Below are 20,485 nucleotides of genomic sequence, written 5' to 3'. Positions count from 1 at the left end.
GATGCAAAGGAATTTCTTCTCTCAGAGCGTAGTGAATATCTGAAATTCTCTACCTCAAGAGAGGTTGCGGAAGCTAGATCACAAAGCATTTAGAGGTAGATAGATTTTATGAAATATCAGGGAGTTGAGGACTATGAGGAGCTGGCATGAAAGAGGAGTTGAGGCCTGGGGCAGATCAGCCTTGATCTTATTGAATGGTGGGGCAGGCTTGAGGGGCCGAATGGCCTACTCCTGCTATTTCTTATTTGGCCCTTGCTGCCCTGCCGGTTGGAGAGCTACTCAACCTAACCTCACTTTCCAGCCCTTGGTCCATAGCCCTGTAGATTATGACACCAAGTACATAACTGTTTTTTAAATTTAGATGAGCGTTTCTGCCTCTGCCACTGTTTGAGTGAGTTTGGGGTGAAATGATTACTCAAATCCTTTCTAATCCTTCTACCAATTACTTTAAACCCATGCCCATGGTTATTGACCTCTCTGCTAACAGGAACAGGCCCTTCCTATCCAATCCACTGTATCTCAACCCATCAATTTTGTACATCGCAATTAAATCTCCCCTTCGCTTCCCCTGTTCCAAAGGCAACAATCTCAGCTTATACAACAAACTCTCCTCATAGCTAAAATTCTCCATTCCTGGCAATATCCTTGTAAATCTCTGTACCCTCTTGAGTGTGATCACATCCTTCTAGTGACAAGTACTGTACAGTAGTCTAGCTGCAATCTAACTCATGTTTATACAATCCTATAATAACCTCTCTGCTCTTATATTCTAGGTCTTAGCCAATAAAGTATTCCATATGTCTTCCTGCCTTTTCTACCTGTCCTGCTACTTCAGGGATCTGTGGACATCCACTCTGTTATTCTACATATCTCAGAATTTTACCATTTATTATGTATTCCCTTCGCTTTTGCCCCAAACATATTACCCCTCACTTCTCTGGATGGAATTCCATTGCCATTTTTCTGCCCACCTGACCAGTTGATGTCTTGTGATCAAGAAATGAGAGATCTGCACTGTGGCTTACAAGGAATTTGCTGGATGTCTATTTAGTGCAATATGCTATCCCAGTCACTTACTTGAACATAAAATCTACGCTAAGGGCAAAATGATTGGTGCAGGCTTGGAGGGCCGAAGGGCCTGTTCCTGTGCTGTACTTTTCTTTCTTAAGAAACCAATGAAGATTCAATGCCACTAACTTTGTGAGGTAAAGGAAATGATTTTCACATTGAAGGCCTCTCATTTAAAGAAATCTAGTGGAAGTAGAACGAAGGAGTTGGAAAACAAAATGACTCAGCGACTCTTCTCTGATGAGTTCAAATACCAGGGGATGCCAGTTCAAAATTAGATAGTTGTAAGAAAGATCTGCCAGGGCTTTCTCCATCCAAAGCGTTCAGAGTTGCAAGAATATTAAGAGGGGGATAATGAACGGGGTCCAAGAGATAATTAAATACAGTGTACAGCAGCATGTTCTGGAACCAACCAGGGAGCAGGTTACATTAGATTTGGCATTGTGTAATGTGACGGGATTAATTTATGACCTTAGAGTAAAGGCACCCCTAATTAGCAGCGACCACAATGTGTTTGAATTTTACATCCAATTTTAAAGGGAGAAGGGCGGGTCTAAGGCTTGTATTTTTAACTTAACTAAGGGCAACTATGTGGGCATGAAAGCTGAGCTATCTGAAGTGAACTGGGATGCTAGACTAGGCAATAGAACAAGAGAAGCAACGGCAGACATTCAAAGGATATTTCAGGATAAGTATATTCCTACTGTAAAGAAAAATTCTAAGGGGAGGACCCACCACCTGTGGTTAACTAAAGTTAAGGAAAGCATCAAACTTAAGGGAAAAGCATTAACTGCAAGATGAGTGGCAGGTCATATGATTGGTCAGAATATAAAGAACTGCAGAGAATGGCTAACAAGAATAATCAGGAGAAAGAAATTAGAGTACGAGAGGAAGCTAGCTGGAAATGTAAAAACAAACAGCAAAAGTTTCTGCAGGTATTTAAAAAAGTGAATGTTGGCCCTTATAGAGTGAGAATGGAGAATTAATAGTAGATAAGAAAATGGCAGACGAAATGAGCAAATATTTTGCTTCTGTTTTCACTATAGAGGATACAAAAAACATTCCAGTAATAGCTGTGTGGGAGAGGAAAACTTGGTAAAATTACAATCACTAGGGAAGCAGCACTGAGCAAACTGATGAATATACGGGCTGACAATTCTCTGGGTCCTGATGGACTTCATCTTACGGTCTTAAAAGAAGTGGCTAATGAGGTAGTAGTTGGTGTTAATTTTCCAAAATTCCCTAGACTCTGGAAAGGTTCCATCAGACTGGAAAGTAGCAAATATAGCCCCCTCTATTCAAGGGAAGGAGGCAGAAAACAGGTAACTATAAGTCAGTTAGCTTGACGTCTATCGTGAGGAAGGTGTTAGAGTCAATCATAGCTAGGCACTTGGAAAAGCTCAAGGTAATCTGGAAGAGTCAGCATGGTTTTATGAAAAGGAAATCATGTTTAACCAGTTTTTTGAAGGAGTAACATTTGTGGTGGATAGAGGGGAGCCTATAGACATACTGTACTTGGATTTCCAGAAAGCATTTGAAAAGGTGCCACATCAAATGTTATTGCTGAAAATAAAAGCTCAGTGCAGGGGGTAACATATTAGCCTGGATAGAAGACTGGCTGGCAGAAAACAGATTATGCATAAATGGGTCTTTGTCTGACTGGCAGGATATGACAAGTGGAGTCCCACGGAGGTCTGTGCTGGAGCCTCAACTTTTTACAATTTACATCAATGACTTACATGAGATAAGGGGAGTGAAGGCATGGTAGCTAAATTTGCAGACAACACAAAAGATAGGTAGGAAAGTGTGTTGTCAAGACATAAGGAGCTTGCAGACAGAATATAGATAAGTTGTGTAAGTGGGCAAAAATCTGGCAGATGGAATATAATGTGGGGAAAATGAGAAGTTGTTCACTTTGGCAGGCAGAATACAAAAGCAGAGTATTACTTAAACGGAGAATGACTGCAGAATTCCAAGGTGCAGAGGGGTCTAGGTGCTCTCGTGCATGAGTCACAAAATGTTAGTATGCAGGTACAGCATGTAATCAAGGCAGCTAATGGAATGTTATCCTTTATTACGAGAGGAATTGAACATAAAAGGATGTTATGTTTCAGTTACACAGAACATTGGTGAGACATCTTGAATATTGTGTGGAGTTTTGGTCTCCTCATTTAAGGAAAGATGCAAATACATTGGAGGCGATTCAGAGAAGATTTACTAGATTGATACCCTGGAATGAGTGCGTTGTTTTATGAGAAAAATGAGGGCTGACTTGACTGAAGTATATAAGATCCTGAATGGTATTGACAAGGTGGACATGGAATAGATGTTTCCTCTTGTGGGTGAGTTCAGAACTAGCGGGCACTGTTTTAAATTAGGGGTTACCCTTATAGGACAGAGATGAGGGGGAATTTTTTCTCTCAGATCATTGTGAAACACTCTGCCTCAAAAGGCAGTGGAGGTGGGGCCACTGAATAATTTTAAGGGAGGTAGATAGATTCTTGTTAGAGAACGGAATCAAAGGTTATCAGGAATAGGTGGGAACATGGAACTCAAAACACAAACAGATCAGCCGATTATGTCAGATTATTGAATGGCGGAGCAGGCTTAAGGGGCCGAATGGCCTACTTCTGCTCTTATTTAGTATGTTCGTATGTTATGCGGAACCACTGCCCAAAGCATCCTCACACCGAAAGGCATATTTCTGCATCTCCAAATTACTTTTCAAAATAAACTCTGAAGAGGTTATGTTATTTGGGGACCAGATAGAAGAGAAGGAAAGACTAGAAAAGTGCATCAAAAGCCATTCTTTTAATAATGCACTTCTATAACCAAAACTCAAAAGCTAGCAGACATTAAATCATACTAGAGAACATCATGGGCAGTCACGCCATCACAAAGGAGAACCCCCAAATTTGTATCTAGTTTTAAAATTAAGTTCAGACACCCAAAGTATATTTTTACTTTTATTTATGGAAAATTGAAGTGACTCCTTCAGAGTCTAGGCTCAATACAAGTACTTTAACAATAAAGTAACCATGAAATGATCATTAATTCCAAAACAATTCTGGTTTCAGAGGAAGTAAACAAAAATACACAAGAACATGGTACTGTGATTAGCACTACGCACCACTATTAAAGATTTCCTTTACATTAAAATCAGTTAATAGAAATAAGAGCTAGTAGCGATGTTGGAAGCGGGGATCGTTGGACAGTCTCTGCACTCTGTCTTGGTCGCCAAAGCTGCCCGATCCTTGTATGCCACCGCCTGCCATCATCTGGACAGTACGGTTCATTGGTTGACCACCAACCCCCTGGTTCCCTCCTTGTACAAATCCTCCATGCCTGTGGAAAAAGGATATTTGTCTCAATTCAGCGGTACCGATGGACATGCCAAGAAATGAACATGCACAAGTCAAAGTAAATCCACAGAATAGTGGTGCGAGCCCTAACAAAAATCAGACCTCTATAGCCAACCGAACATCTAACGATTGGACAAGACAATCACTATATTTAACAGTGCCAATAATACTTATTTACTGGTCTGCATGGACAAATATCAAATTAGAACATTTTCTAAGTTTCAGGTAGAATACAGAGATAAGGATGAAATCTTACCATAAATTAACATGTTACAAGCTGAAACTTTTTAATGCCATAAAATTACTCTGGGGAAAAGTGTTTCCTTTCTAGGAAATGAGCCTCTGTCATGTAAAGAATTCACGAACCAGTTTATGATGGAGTTTACCCTTCACATGAGCAGTGGACCTTTCTGCTAATGTGCCCCACCTGTTCCCATTCCCTTTTATTCCCCTTGCTTTCAACCAATTTTTTCTTAAATGTTGACATAGGCTATTTCAATTACTAACTTCAGTACAGCCTTGTGTTTCTCTTACTTTTAACCCTATATCTACGTCTTAGACTCTTCAAACACTAGAAACAATGTTTCTTTATATGCTGTTTCATTCTTTCATAAACATCTCTTCTAAATCACTCTATTCTAACAAAAGCAGTTTCAATTTTCCAGGTCTCTCCTATTTGTATTTCCCCATACCAGGCATTATTCTAGCGAATAGAGTTATACCCCCTCTGGTACCTCAACACCAAATCCATTCCATCATCTTATCAATGTTCAATGCAGCTTCCTTTAGTCCTCAGAATTATTTGCTATGTTCCTACTTTAGCATCTTCTAATTTGGTAGCATTCCTTCTAGCCTTATATCTAAATCATCAATATATACAGAAGAGATCTCAAAAAAGAGCACTCTGGGGCATCGGCATCCACATCCAATCATTGAGAAGTGTCTTCTCTAAACTTGTTTCTTTAAAAACCAGTTTAAAAATTCAATTGCTGAATCTTGATGAGCACAAATATAATTATGCTTGACCATATGCTATGATCGCTTAATTACTTTTGCTATACAGGTATTTTTGTAATAAGTACATTTGAGCAGTTGGTCAATTGTTTCTCACTAAGTGGAGCAAAACAGAATGGATAATGGCATTGACTTCATTCACTAATGCCAGCAGCAATGAAGACTATACTGACCTCCATTCTGCATATTTACATCAGTCACAAGTTGTTCCGAGAATGCCAAATGAACTCAGTTGCTCTGGTAAAATGAGAAGGATTGGGATCAACCTTTTCACAAAAGTAGTCATGATCAAATAATTCAATTTTAATTTATTCTTACCAAGTAACCCTCATTTACGAAATAAACTTCATGTTCAGTTGCAGGATGTAGGTTTTACCCATTCATCCAGACAGCTGTCAAAATCATTCAAGCAGAAGTTAAATGTAACCTTATGAATATGCAAGTAAGGTCATAAATGGAAAATTAACCCAAGATTGTTTTCTGCTTTTAAAATTTTTGTATAAAAGTGGCTAACTAAAAAAATTAAAAAGGGTATAATTAACTGCTTTAAATCGTCACCCCATGCCAATAAACATTTCCCCAGAAAAATGATACTGTATAAGAAAACATGAAGTTCTTCACAATATTTCTTCTGCAAATACAATCTACCTAATATACTGGAAGCATTACAGACTATAGGTCAGTCACAGGACAAAGCTAATCATGCTTCACAGGCTTTTTAGCCATAATGAAAACATGGTTTATACTTGGGTCTAAATAAAAATGATAGCTAGCTTTTGGAAACCAGATATGTGCAGTTCGCATTGTGAACAACATCCAAGAAATGAAGACAAAAGACAGCTTATATTAATGGATGTACATATACGTGCAGACAGTATCTGATTAAGGAGTTCAAGAAAGTCCGACTTAAATTAAAGCATTTGCTTTATAGGGAATGAATAAACTGAATTTTTGCCAGAGGCTTCTATTAAGAAGATATCACAAAATTTAACCAATTTCTAGATTTATTTACAGATGATATCTATCAGGTTACTTAAAGGAGTAGTGCAATGTAATATTCTGATGCGTACAGTCCAATTAAATTCAGAAAGATGGAATAGAAGCAGCACAAATCTCACAAATACAATTTTAAGGTTTTTGGTGACTATATGTTCATTCTGGAGAATGGTGCCTCTCTTGATTTCTTGATTCAAGCACAGGTTCAAAATAACAGAACGTAGGACACGATTGTACCATTGGATGCCTATAGATTAATCGTAGCCCTATCAACAATCCTTTCAACACAGCCTGCCAAATTAGTGCCAAATTATGGAGTTTTGTGCAGCAAGTCCACACAAGGAACTGCCCAAAACTTACCGAGGACCTGTAAGAGCCAAAGAATAACCTACTTCCATCCCATTAAACTGAACTGGTTCCAAACCAAGACCCCAGTGATTTCTGCCTTTAAATCAAATTGTGAACAATACTAGGAAGGGTACTCAGAACTCCTGATCAAATATTGTTTAATTATACTTGTGCTCAGCAGGATTCAGCAGCAGCCAACAGTCGCAGGGCTGATAAACTCTTCGCTTATTAAGACATGTCCCTTCTTACCCAGGCATTCCTCCTCGTTGTATCATATGGCCTTGCCCAGACGGGGCAGGTATGCCCCTATCCCCTCCTACAAAAGCAGAATACTCGGTTATTTTCAGCAAAAAAAAATATTTATGACTGATTATTTTTATTTTAAAAATCCTAAATTAATTCAACAAAAACTTTTATCAAATTTATTCCTTATTGGGGCTACCATTTGCTTGCCATTACTTGTATTTCCAGGGAAATTGCTTTCCACAACAGCATGTAAGTAAATTAGAACCAAAGCATCATCTCAAAAGCTTCCAAACCCAACCTAACAGAAGGGTGAAGTTCAGTGTCCTAAAACTTATGACAATGCAAGGTCATTGAGCTGTAAAGGCTAATGCAGTTCCAAACTTTAAAGCCATTTGGGTTTTAGCACCATTGCTTGAACCAGGCAGCCAGAGAGAGCAGTGAGAAAGATCTGCTTTGCTGGGATGGCACCTTTCAGAGAGATGAACCAATACAGTGCCTGTGAGCTCAGTTTGGTGTAAAAAAAAAATCCCATGGCACTACAGAGGAGAGGTCTCCCAGTGTCCTGATTAAAATGATTCTTAACACTTGTGTGCAATCGGTTACATTTGCCTAAATATCACGACTGCACTTCAAAATTAACACCCGGGTGTAAAATGCCGTGGGATGTCTTGGGAATATAATAGGTGCTAGATAAATTAAAATTATAAATAGGTTTTTAATCAAGAGTTAGATATACCCACTTTACCATAGATTAAAAGCACCACTTTACATATCATCTAAGTAGATTTATCTACTATTAACTCCCCATTCTCACTCTTTAAGGGCCAACACTCACTTTACCTACTCTTTTTCGGTGGTATATTTGGTGGAATATATTTTAAATAGGTACTGTACTCACTGTGAACGTATTGAACCTGAAGGGATTAGATTACTGATTGCAATTATCAAACTTTTTTTCCCTTTTAAATCTGCCATGAGTAAGTGCCTACTATTTAAAATCTAAGTTTGAGTTGAGGTACAGTTTATGGGATGTAAAACTGCACACACGGATCTTCAGTTGAACTAAAAAAAAGTACAAAAAGTCCCTAATTATAACAAGTGTTTGTTACATAGTTGATACATTAGTGCTCAAGAACAGTTTGTGCATGTAGCAAATATAAAAGCAAGATTTCAAATCTGCTTCCAACAAAAAGCCAGGGGAAAAAAAATTAAAATTTAGGATAATATCAAAATTAAGAAATTTCAACACTACAGCAATCTTCCATCCCATCAATAGAGTTATATGGTCTGATACAACATACAGAATATCCTTATTTTTAAACTGAGAATAACCAATTATTCTTTGTGCTGCCCACATCAGTGAAGCAGGCCTATGGAGGATGCAGGCCAGTCAATGGTTTGGGGCAGTGATTTGATTTTGCATGGAGTACACTATGAAGAGATCATGGGATGGATCCCACCATAAATCATGCCATGCAAATGGATAAGCAAAGAGAGATCCCTTAGTGCCACACAATCACACGGTTGTTCTTTAATTCCAACATTTCACCTGCCCTTGCTGACACACACAGCAATTCAGCCCCACAGGCATCATTTGTTTGCCCAACTTCCACTTAATATGCTGGATGTCTAACATTGAAATGTTTGCATCTCATACCAAATCCCAGACTTGGGAAACATGAAGTAACTTGCATTTATATAGTGCTTTCCCCAACCACCAAACATGTCAAAGCGCTTTACAGTCAATGAAGTACTTTTGTCATGTTATAGTATAGAGAACACTATAGTCAATTTGCACACCACAAGCTTCCACAAACAGCAATAAGATAATGACCAGATAATCTGTTTCTGTGATTTGATGGAGAGATAAATATTGGCCAGGACACTAGGGAGAACTACTCTGCTCTTCTTCAAAATAGTGCCATGGGATCTTTTACACCCACTGGAGGCGGCAGACAGGTTTAATTTCTCATTCAAAAAACCATCGATATTGCTGCACTCCCTCAGTACTGCACTGGAGTGACAGCTTTGATTTTTGTGCTCAATTCCTGGAGTAGGACTTGAACCCAGAACCTTGTGACTCAGAGGCAAAAGTGTACTGAATGAGCCACGGCTGACATGCAATGTACACTGCTTGTTTAATGCTACCTCTTAAAAAAAACGTGGATCCTCCCATGTCAGATAGGTATCTCAGAAGATTGGGGGAGGTGTGGTGAGGCAGCAAGAACTGATTTTTTTTTAATGTTTCTTCCACAATGGGAATATTTGAAGTGTGACATGCACCATACACAAGATATGCTAAAACAAACAGGTTTAATTATTGATCAAGTTTAGAAAACTTGTAATTCTAAAACAAAAAGCTATTTCAAATAGACAACTGTGACATTAAACCTGGACTGTCAGGCAAACAATTTAGATTTTGACTATGGTTGCAAAATTGGACACTCCAGTTAAAGTACACAACTCACTAGTTAACTTAAGGCTGGCAAAGATGTAGTCTTGCCGCAAAATTACTTCAAAAAATAATCCATGCTTAGCTCATATTACCTGAAACAACTGCTGTAAGTGTAAAATGATTAGCCAGCAACTTGCAATTATTTGGTTATCAGTGATATAGATGAAGTGTAGAGAAAAGCATTTGGAAATAAATTAAGGTAAAATGGTGATCTTGATCACAGCTCAAGAATGACCGGGCTAATCAATCAAGATTGGAATCTTTTAAAAAAGACCACTGACTTTTCATTACAAACTTCTGTCCTAAAAGGTTACCTTGCCAACGATCAGGATCTCTTCCCATCATTCCTGCTTCCAGGTTACCCTGCCAAGAGCGTTCTGGATGGCCTTCCATCTTCCGTCCATGGTCACTATTCCAATCCCTACCATCTCTGTACAAGCAAAAGTAATATTTTACAATGTAAATGAGCCAATGAGACAACATCTAAAGATATTTCCAAGAAATATGCAAGGGGCAGGAAGGGGGAACTACAATTCAATTCCATTTCTGTGCCACTACATCACTCTTAGTTTTATGCATGAACTTAACCCCTCCATAATTTCACTCACAAACTACTTTACGTGTTCTTCCCTTAACCCCTGCCCTCTATACTCACTAGTTCTTCATCCCTGCTACAGCAATCTCGAAGCTCATCTCCTTTATGAGACTCAGTTGAGTGCTCAATCATTCACCTACGAAATTCCTAATCAGTTACCATTCCTTGCTTCTGTGCTTCCTACCATTGTAAATGGGCCTTTTTTACCTTGGATATCTCCAATGTCACCTTGCCAAAAAGTCCATTCTCAGCTAATCTTCTCTGCTGACTGCCCCATTTCCAACCTCCTTCCTCTCCAAATGTCACCCTGCTATTTAAGAAGGTAGGGAGAGAGAAAACAGGGAACTACAGATCTGTTAGCCTAACATCAGTAGCAGAGAAATGATATAATCTATTCTAAAAGGATGTGATAAATGGACACTTGGATAATAATGATCCGGTTGGGCATAGTCAACATGATTTATGATTGGGAAATCATGTTTGACGAACCTGTAAGTCTTTTGAGGATGTTACTAACAGAACTGATAAAGGGGAGTCGGTGGACATGGTACACTTGGATTTTAAGAAAGCTTTTGATAAAGCATTACAGTTGGTTAGCAAAATGAAAGCACATGGGATAGGAGGTAATATACTGGCATGGATTAAGGATTGGTTGACAGGCAGAAAATAGTAGGAATAAATGGATCATTTTCATGTTGGCAGGCGGCTGTGACTAGCGGGGTACTGCAAGGATCAGTACTGGGGCCCCAGCTGTTCACAATATATATCAATTATTTGGATGTGGTGGCCAAATGTAATATTTCCAAGTTCACAGGTGACAAAGCTAGGTGAAATGCCTGTTGGGACGGAGATGAAAAGTGGCTTCAAGGGGATTTGGACAGACTTAGTGAGTGGGCAAGAACATGGTAGATGGAATATAATGTGGAAAAATGTGAGGTTATCCACTTTGGTGGGAGGAACAGATGTGAAGGGTATTGCTTAAATGCTAAAAGATTAGAAAGTGCAGATGTACAAAAGGACCTGGGTGTACAAAAGTCACTTTAATTCACTCATGGGATGTAGGTGTTACTGGCTAGGCCAGCATTTATTGCCTTTCCCCTAATTGCCCTCAAGTGGTGTTGAATCACCTTCTTGAACCGCTGCAGTCCATGTGGTGTAGGTACACTCACAATGCTGTTAGGAAGGGAGTTCTAGGGATTTTGACTCAGTGGCAGTGAAGTAACGGTGATATATTTCCAAGTCAGGATGGCGTGCGGATTGGAAGGAACTTCCAGGTGGTGGTGTTCCCGTGTCTGCTGCCCTTGCCCTTCTAGATGGTAGCAGTTGTGGGTTTGGAAGGTGCTAAGGAGCCTTGGTGAGTTCCTGCAGTGCATCTTGTAGATGGTACAAAGTGCTGCCACTGTGCAAGGAGTGAAGGTTTTTGGATGGGGTGCCAATCAAGCAGGTTGCTTTGTCCTAGATGGTGTCAAGCTTCTTGAGTGTTGTTGGGAGCTGCAAGCTAACATGCAGGTGCAACAAGCAATTGCAAGGCTAATGGTATATTAGCCTTTATCACAAGAGGATTTGAGTACAGGGGGAGTAAAGTCCTGCTTCAATAGAACCGTGGTTAAACCACACCTGGAGCTGTGTGCAGTTTTGGTCCCCTTACCTTAGGAAGGATATTGCCATACAAGGAATGCAACGAAGATTCACCAGACTTGTTCCCAGGATGGCAGGACTGCCAAAGAAGCGAGATTGGGGAAACTGGGCCTGTATTCTCTAGTTTTGAAGAATGAGAAGTGATCTCATTGAAACCTACAAAATACTTAAAAGGACAGACAGGGTAGATGAAGGTAAGATGTTCCCTCTGGCTGGGGAGTCCAGAACCAGGTGACAATTTCAAACTGAGGGGAAGCCACTTAGGGCTGAGATGAGAGTTTTTTTATTATTCAGAGGGTTATGAATCTTTGGAATTCTCTATCCCAGATGGAAGCTCAGTCATCGAGTATGTTTAAAGCAGAGATTGACAGATGACATAAAGGGGTGTAGGGATAGTGTGGGAGAAAAGCATTGAAGTGGATGATCAGCCATGATCAAAATCTTGGAACTACTTAACAGCACTGTGGATGTACCTACACTACATATACTGCAGCATTGCAAGATGACAGCTCATCACCACCTTCTCAAGGGCAATTAGGGATAGGCGATAAATGCTGGCCTAGCCAGTGTCATAGAGGTCTACAACACAGAAAAGGTCCTTCGGCCCATCAAGCCTGCACCAATCAAACAAGTACCTAACTATTCTAATCCCATTTTCCAGCACTAGGCCCATAGCCTTGTATGCCATGGCATCACAAGTGCACATCCAAATACTTCTTAAATGTTATGAGGGTTTCTGCCTCTGCCACCCTTTCAGGCAGAGAGTTCCAGATTCCCATCACCCTCCGGGTGAAAAAATTCTTCCTCACATCCCCTCTAAACCTCCTGTCCCTTACCTTAAATCTATGCCCCCTGGTTATTAATCCCTCCACCAAGGGGGAAAGTTCCTTCCTATCTAAACCCCTCATAATTTTATACACCTCAATCATGTGCCCCCTCAATCTCCTCTGCTCCAAGGAAAATAACCCCAGTCTATCCAATCTCTCCTCATAACTAAAAATCTCCAGCCCAGGCAACATCCTGGTAAATCTCCTCTGCACTCTCTCTAGTGCAATCACATCCTTCCTATAATACGGATTCCAGAACTGCACGCAATACTGTAGCTGTGGCCTAACCAGCGTTTTATACAGTTCCAGTATAACCTCCCTGCTCGTATATTCTATGCCTCGGCTAATAAAGGCAAGTATCCCATATGCCTTCTTAACCACCTTATCTACCTGTCCTGCTACCTTAAGGGACCGGTGGACATGCACACCAAAGTCCCTCTGATCCTCGGTACTTCCCATGGTCCTACCATTCATCGTGTATTCCCGTGCCTTGTTTGTCCTGCCCAAGTGCATCACCTCACACATGCCCGGATTAAATTCCATTTGCCACTGATCAGCCCATCTTAGCTGCCTGTCTATAACCTCTTGTAATCTAAGGTTATCCTCCTCACTATTTACCACCCCACCAATTTTTGTGTCATCCGCCAACTTGCTGATCAACCCTCCTACATTCAAGTCTTATATATACTACAAACAGCAAGGGACCCAACACCGATCCCTGTGGAACCCCACTGGATACAGGCATCCAGTCACAAAAACACCCCTCGACAATCACCCTCTGCTTCCTGCCACTCAGCCAATTCTGGATCCAATTTGCCAAATTGCCTTGGATCCCATGGGCTCTTACCTTTGTCATCAGTCTCCCATGTGTGACCTTGTCAAGAGCCTTAAGTCCAAGTAGACTACGTCACATGCATTGCCCTCATCTACACACTTGGTCACCTCTTCGAAAAATTCAATCAAATTGGTCAGACATGACCTTCCCTTAACAAAACCATGCTGACTGTCCTTGATTAACCCCTGCTTCTCCAAGTGTAGATTAATTCTGTCCCTCAGAATTGCTTTCAATAGTTTCCCCACCACTGAGGTTTGACTGACTGGCCTGTAGTTCCTTGGTTTATCCCTTCCTCCCTTCTTGAATAACGGTACCGCATTGGCTGTCCTCAAGTCCTCTGGCACCTCTCCTGTGGCCAGAGAGGTATTGAAAATTTTTGCCAGCACCCCTGTTATCTCCTCCCTTGCCTCACTCAACAGCCTGGGATACATTTCAACCGGGCCTGGAGATTTATCTACTGTTAAGCTTGCCAGACCACTTAGAACCTCCTCCCTTTCTATGCTAATTTATTTAATTATATCACAGTCCTTCTGCCTGATTTCCATACCCATGTCGTCCCTTTCACCCTTGTGAACATCGACACAAAGTATTCATTTAGGACCCTACCAACGTCCTTCCGGCTCCACACACAAATTACCACTATGGTCCTTAAAGGGCCCTACTCTTTCCCTAGTTATCCTCTTACTCAATGTACTTGTAAAATGACTTTGGATTTTCCTTTATTTTACCCGCCAATGTTTTTTCATGCCCCCTTTTTGCTCTCCTAATTTCATTTTTTAAGATCCCCCTACACCTTCTATACTCCTCTAGGGCTTCCGTTGTTTTCAGCCCTTGGTATCTGCCATAAGCCTCCCCTTTTCTCTTTAACCAATCCTTTATATCCCTCGAAATCCAGGGTTCTCTGGATTTGTTGGACACACCCTTTATCTTTACTGGAATATGTTGGCCCTGTACTCTCCCTATTTCCTTCTTGAATGAGTCCCACTGCTCTGACACAGATTTACCTAAAAATAGCTGCTCCAAGTCCACTCTGGCCAAATCATATCTGATCTTATTAAAATTGGCCTTCCCCCAGTATAGAACTCTGATTTCTGGCCCATCCTTGTCCTTTTCCAAATCATCCTTGAATCTAACGGAATTATGATCACTATCTGCAAAATGTTCCCCCACTGATACCTCTACTATTTGCCCGACTTCATTCCCTAAAATTAAGTCCAGGACCGCTCCTCTCTTGTAGGGCCTTCTACATACTGGCTTAAAAAGCTCTCCTGGTTGCATTTGAAGAATTCCGTTCCCTCTAAACCTATCACAATATGACTAACCCAGTTAATGTTGGGGAGGTTGAAATGCCCCACTATTACTACCCTATTATTTTTACACTTCTCTGAAATTTGCCTACATGTCTGCTCTTTTATTTCGCTTTGATTGTCTGGGGGCCTATAATGCACTCCCAGCTCCTTTTTTGTTTTTAAATTCTACCCATATGGCTTCATTTGAGGTGCCTTCTAAGATGTCATCCCTTCTTACTGCTGTAATTTATTCCTTGATCAATATTGCGATACCCCCTCCTCTTTTACCTCCTTTCCTGTCTTGCCTGAAGACCCTATATCCTGGAATATTGAGCTGCCAATCTTGCCCTTCTCTCAACCATGTCTCTGTGACAGCAATGACATCATACTTCCATGTGTTGATTTGTGCCCTCAACTCCTCTGCCTTATTCGTCAGACTCCTTGCATTAAAATAAACACCATCCAACCCTGCCAAACTCCTTTGTGCCTTAACTGGCCTATAATTTCTATGCCTTCCAGACTCACTTGCTCTCTTTTCTAATTTTGGCTGTGCCTGCTGAACCTCCTCTCAGGATCCCATTCCCCTGCCAAGTTAGTTTAAACATCCCCCCACCGGCACTAGCAAACCTGCCCGCAAGGGTGTTGGTCCCATTCCGGTTCAGGTGCAACCTGTTCGCCTCGTACAGGTCCCACCGCCCCCAGAAACAGTCCCAATGTCCCAGAAATCTAAAGCCCTCCCTCCTGCACCATCTCTCCAGCCACGCATTCATTTGGACTAATCTCCTATTTCTATACTTACTAGAGTGTGGCACCGGAAGTAATCCACTGATTACTTTTGAGGTCCTGTTTTTTAAATCTGCTTCCCAGCTCCCTAAATTCTGCTTGCAGGACCTCATCTCTCTTCCTGCCTATGTCGCTGGTACCAATATGTACCATGATCTCTGTCTGTTTGTCCTCCCCTTTTTAGAATGCCCTGCAGCCGTTCAGTGATATCCTTGACCCTGGCACCAGGGAGGCAACATACCATCCTGGAGTCATGTGGACTATGGCCGCAGAAACACCTGATATCCACATCCCATGAATGAATAAAAATGGTATTGAATGGCGACTCAGGCCTGATGGGTTGAATGGTCTACTCCTGTTCCTATCTTCCTAAGGATCTTAAACATGTCTCTGCTGTTCACCTCTCCCACAACTCCCTATTGATTTGCACCCATCCATAAAACAAGCAGCCGTGATCAGTATCTCCTGTGAAACATGATTACCTGTCTTTTTTTGCCATTCATCTCTACCTTCTCTAGTCACTTACCATTTCTGTAGGTATGCTCTTACATGGCTCATTTGCCCTAGTCAGCCAGTGCAGCAACAATGGAATTCCTGTCGCAACGACTCCCCCAAACATACTCATCCTCCTGCATTACACCCTAAAATTTCACACACTGCCCTTCAAGCTTCTTTGTTATACTATGCCCATCAGCTACACGAACCATGGGCACAGGAGTGTCTTTAATATGTACAATATCCAGTACTACATCTTTCCCTCTCAAATACATAATAACCAGAATTTCCTTGAAGTGAACACTGGAGATACCAAAGGCACTGAATTTGGTCAAAGATTCTATACTGTCACCATATTTCATCTCCCTCCCTAACTGCCCATTCAAAAATATCCTGATCATCAAAATGATTACTTCCGCCTCTGCAACAGAATGATACCAGGGTTAAATTAACAGGTTGCAAAAGCTTGGTTAATATTCCCTTGAGTTGATTAAAGGGTTATCTAATCAAGATGTTAGAATGATTAAGGGGTCTATAGAATTGAATTTTACAGCTTAGAAATTGACCATTCACCCAACAGGTCTACACTGGTGTTGTGCTCCAAAACTGTCTCTTCTTGCCTTACCTCATAGCACTTAATCTAGTCTGTGGAAATCTGGAACTTGTCCCTTGTAAAAGGTTCTGAATGCTGAGTCAAACAGAACTTTTCAAGACTGAGGTTGATAAATTTTTGTTACGCCAGGTTATCAAAGGATACCAAAGAAAGGTTGGTGAATGAAGTTGTGGTACAGATTAGTCAATCTAAATTAACAGCCGAATAGGTTTAAAGGAATGGCCTATTCACCTACCTCAGCTGAAATCCTTATCCATGCTTGGGTCATCTCCCAATTCAAAATAAATCAAAAAGCTCCTCCATGATTCCTCCAAAGTTCACCATCAGCATGAATGAATAATGACTTACATATCACTCCAAACTTTGCCTCCTGACCGTAGCTCCCTATAACCCAAAATATTCTGTCCTCCATAAACTGCCTATCTCCAATATTCACCACCCTTATACCTTGCCTCAGTCCTTCTTTCCTCTAATTCTAGACTTAAGTTCAACCTGTTCTTGCAGTTTTATCAAATACTTACCTTGATTGGCGAGGCATAATTCCTCCCCTGTTGTCTCCTACACGTTTCATGTCTGGTCCATAGCCGCCACCAGACCCGCCCCAACCCTCTCGCTGTGACCCTGAATCGCGGTTGTGGCGTTCTGGTCCTCCATGCCTTCCATCAGGATAATGCTGAACAGACATAATACAAATATTTTAAGTTTGCTTAAAGAAACTATGTAGAATGATGACTCATTTAATGCTTTAATTTTTCCATATATTCCTTTCAAATTAATGTTGTGATCAACAACAGTTTTTAACATATAGTTCCCATATTGGGATATTGAAGAAGATTACTGCTCAGTGATGAAACCTGGACAAGTACATATTGGCTGTTTCATTTTGCAGTTCTCCAATTTTATCAATATCAGAATGGTTAGTGCTCTTCTGAACCCTCTTGCTCCTTTAAAATTCCAAATACGTTTGTGCTTTTCCTCCACCTTGCATCCTACTTCTATTAAAAACAAGGCTCATGACACACTAAGATAAAAGCAAAAAACTGTGGATGCTGGAAATCCAAAACAAAAACAAAAATACCTGGAAAAACTCAGCAAGTCTGGCAGCATCTGTGGAGAGGAGCAGTTAACGTTGAGTCCGCATGACTCTTCAACTGAACTAAGGAAAAATAGAAAAAGGGCGAAATATAAACTGGTTTAAGTGGGGGGGGGGGGGGGATGGTCAAGAAGAGCTGGATAGAGGGCCAGTGATAGGTGGAGATAACCAAAAGATGTCTCAGACAAAAGAACAAAGAGGTGTTGAAGGTGGTGATATTAGCTAAGAAATGTGTTAATTAAGGGTAGAAAGTAGGACGAGCAAGGTACAGATAGCCCTAGTGGGGGTGGGGTGGGGTAAAGGAATCGAAAAAGGCTAAAAGGTAGAGATAAAACAATGGATGGAAATACATTTAAAAATAATGGAAATAGGTGGGAAAAGAAATATCTATATAAATTATTGGAAAAAAACAAAAAGGAGGGGGAAAATCGGAAAGGGGGTGGGGATGGAGGAGAGAGTTCATGATCTAAAATTGTTGAACTCAATATTCAGTCCGGAAGGCTGTAAAGTGCCTGGTCGGAAGATGAGGTGCTGTTCCTCCAGTTTGCGTTGAGCTTCATTGCAACAATGCAGCAAGCCAAGGACGGTCATGTGGGCATGAGAGCAGGGTGGAGTGTTGAAATGGCAAGCGACAGGGAGGTCAGGGTAATGCTTGCGGACAGACCGAAGGTGTTCTGCAAAGCGGTCACCCAGTCTGCGTTTGGTCTCTCCAATGTAGAGGAAACCGCATTGGGAGCAACGAATGCAGTAGACTAAGTTCAGGGAAGTGCAAGTGAAATGCTGCTTCACTTGAAATGAGTGTTTGGGCCCTTGGACGGTGAGGAGAGGGGAAGTAAAGGGGCAGATGTTGCATCTTCTGCGGTTGTATGGGAAGGAGCCATGGGAGGGGGTTGAGGTGTAGGGGGTGATGCAGGAGTGGACCAGGGTTTCACGGAGGGAACGATCCCTATGGAATGCCACCGGGGGGGGGGCTGGGGGGTGAAGGGGAGATGTGTTTGGTGGTGGCATCATGCTGGAGTTGGTGGAAGGTGATCCTTTGAATGCGGAGGCTGGTGGGGTGATAAGTGAGGACAAGGGGGACCCTATCATGTTTCTGGGAGGGAGAAGGTGGTGTGAGGGCGGATGCGCGGGAGATGGGCTGGACACGGTTGAGGGCCCTGTCAACCACCGTGGGTGGAAAACCTCAGTTAAGGAAGGAGGGCATGTCAGAGGAACTGTTTTTGAAAGTGGCATCATCAGAACAGATGCCACGGAGGCGAAGGAACTGAGAGAATGGGATGGACTCCTTACAGGAAGCGGGGTGTGAGGAACTGTAGTCGAGGTAGCTGTGGGAGTCGATAGGCTTGTAATGAATATTGGACAGTCTATCACCAGAAATTGAGACAGAGAGGTCAAGGAAGGGAAGGGAAGTTTCAGAGATGGACCATGTGAAAATGATGGAGGGGTGGAAATTGGAAGCAAAATTAATAAATTTTTCCAGGTCTGGACGAGAGCATGAAGCAGCACCGAAGTAATCATCGATGTACCGGAGAAAGAGTTGTGGGAGGGCGCTGGAGTAGGACTGGAACAAGGAATGTTCCACATACCCCATAAAGAGACAGGCATAGCTGGGGCCCATGCGGGTACCCTTAGCCACACCTTTTATTTGAAGTAAGTGAGAGGAGTTTAAGGAGAAATTGTTCAGTGTGAGAACAAGTTCAGCCAGACGGAGGAGAGTAGTGGTGGATGGGGATTGTTCAGGCCTCTGTTCGAGGAAGAAGCGGAGAGCCATCAGACCATCCCGGTGGGGGATAGAGGTCTAGAGGGATTGGACGTCCATGGTGAAGAGCAGGCGGTTGGGGCCAGGGAACTGGAAATTGTTGATATGATGTAGGGTGTCAGAGGATTCATGGATGTAGGTGGGAAGGGACTGGACAAGGGGAGAGAGAATGGAGTCAAGATAGCAAGAAATGAGTTCCGTGGGGCAGGAACAGGCTGATACGATCGGTCTGCCGGGACAGTCCTGTTTGTGGATTTTGGGTAGGAGGTAGAATCATGTCAGCCCAACCACCGGGATGGTCTGATGGCTCTCCGCTTCTTCCTCGAACAGAGGCCCGAACAATCCCCATCCACCATTACTCTCCTCCGTCTGGCTGAACTTGTTCTCACACTGAACAATTTCTCCTTAAACTCCTCTCACTTTCTCCAAATAAAAGGTGTGGCTAAGGGTACCCGCATGGGCCCCAGCTATGCCTGTCTCTTTATGGGGTATGTGGAACATTCCTTGTTCCAGTCCTACTCCAGCGCCCTCCCACAACTCTTTCTCCGGTACATCGATGATTACTTCGGTGCTGCTTCATGCTCTCGTCTGGACCTGGAAAAATTTATTAATTTTGCTTCCAATTTCCACCCCTCCATCATTTTCACATGGTCCATCTCTGACACTTCCCTTCCCTTCCTTGACCTCTCTGACTCAATTTCTGGTGATAGACTGTCCAATATTCATTACAAGCCTATCGACTCCCACAGCTACCTCGACTACAGCTCCTCACACCCCGCTTCCTGTAAGAAGTCCATCCCATTCTCTCAGTTCCTTCGCCTCCGTGGCACCTGTTCTGATGATGCCACTTTCAAAAACAGTTCCTCTGTCATGCCCTCCTTCTTCCTTAACTGAGGTTTTCCACCCACGGTGGTTCACAGGGCCCTCAACCGTGTCCGGCCCATCTCCCATGCATCCGCCCTCACACCTTCTTCTCCCTCCCAGAAACATGATGGGGTTCCCCTTGTCCTCACTTATCACCACACCAGCCTCCACATTCAAAGGATCATCCTCCGCCATTTCCGCCAAC

General features: G+C 42.1%; 1 protein-coding gene and 1 non-coding gene across 3 annotated transcripts in view; both read right to left on the bottom strand.

Moving 5' to 3' along the window:
• Positions 1-4,021: 4,021 nt before the first annotated feature.
• Positions 4,022-20,485, bottom strand: part of safb (scaffold attachment factor B) — a 77,019-nt gene continuing 60,555 nt past the window's right edge. The window contains exons 20-24 of one of the 2 annotated variants that reach the window (XM_078555588.1): positions 17,086-17,237; positions 9,804-9,919; positions 7,038-7,104; positions 5,618-5,681; positions 4,022-4,413 (exon numbers count right to left, since the gene is read on the bottom strand). In XM_078555588.1, coding sequence (XP_078411714.1) covers positions 5,642-5,681; positions 7,038-7,104; positions 9,804-9,919; positions 17,086-17,237 — 375 coding nt within the window. In that variant the 3' untranslated portion in view covers positions 4,022-4,413; positions 5,618-5,641. The remainder of the gene's footprint in view (positions 4,414-5,617; positions 5,682-7,037; positions 7,105-9,803; positions 9,920-17,085; positions 17,238-20,485) is intronic. The other variant, XM_078555587.1, reaches the window with a different exon arrangement.
• On the bottom strand, positions 8,375-8,511 carry LOC144689290 (small nucleolar RNA SNORA42/SNORA80 family). The gene has a single exon (XR_013578625.1). It is a non-coding gene; the product is annotated as a small nucleolar RNA SNORA42/SNORA80 family (small nucleolar RNA).

This window comes from Cetorhinus maximus, chromosome 13, assembly GCF_964194155.1.
Source record: "Cetorhinus maximus chromosome 13, sCetMax3.hap1.1, whole genome shotgun sequence".
In the NCBI taxonomy this organism is placed as follows: domain Eukaryota; kingdom Metazoa; phylum Chordata; class Chondrichthyes; order Lamniformes; family Cetorhinidae; genus Cetorhinus; species Cetorhinus maximus.
This window is presented reverse-complemented; position numbering and strand designations above follow the sequence as displayed.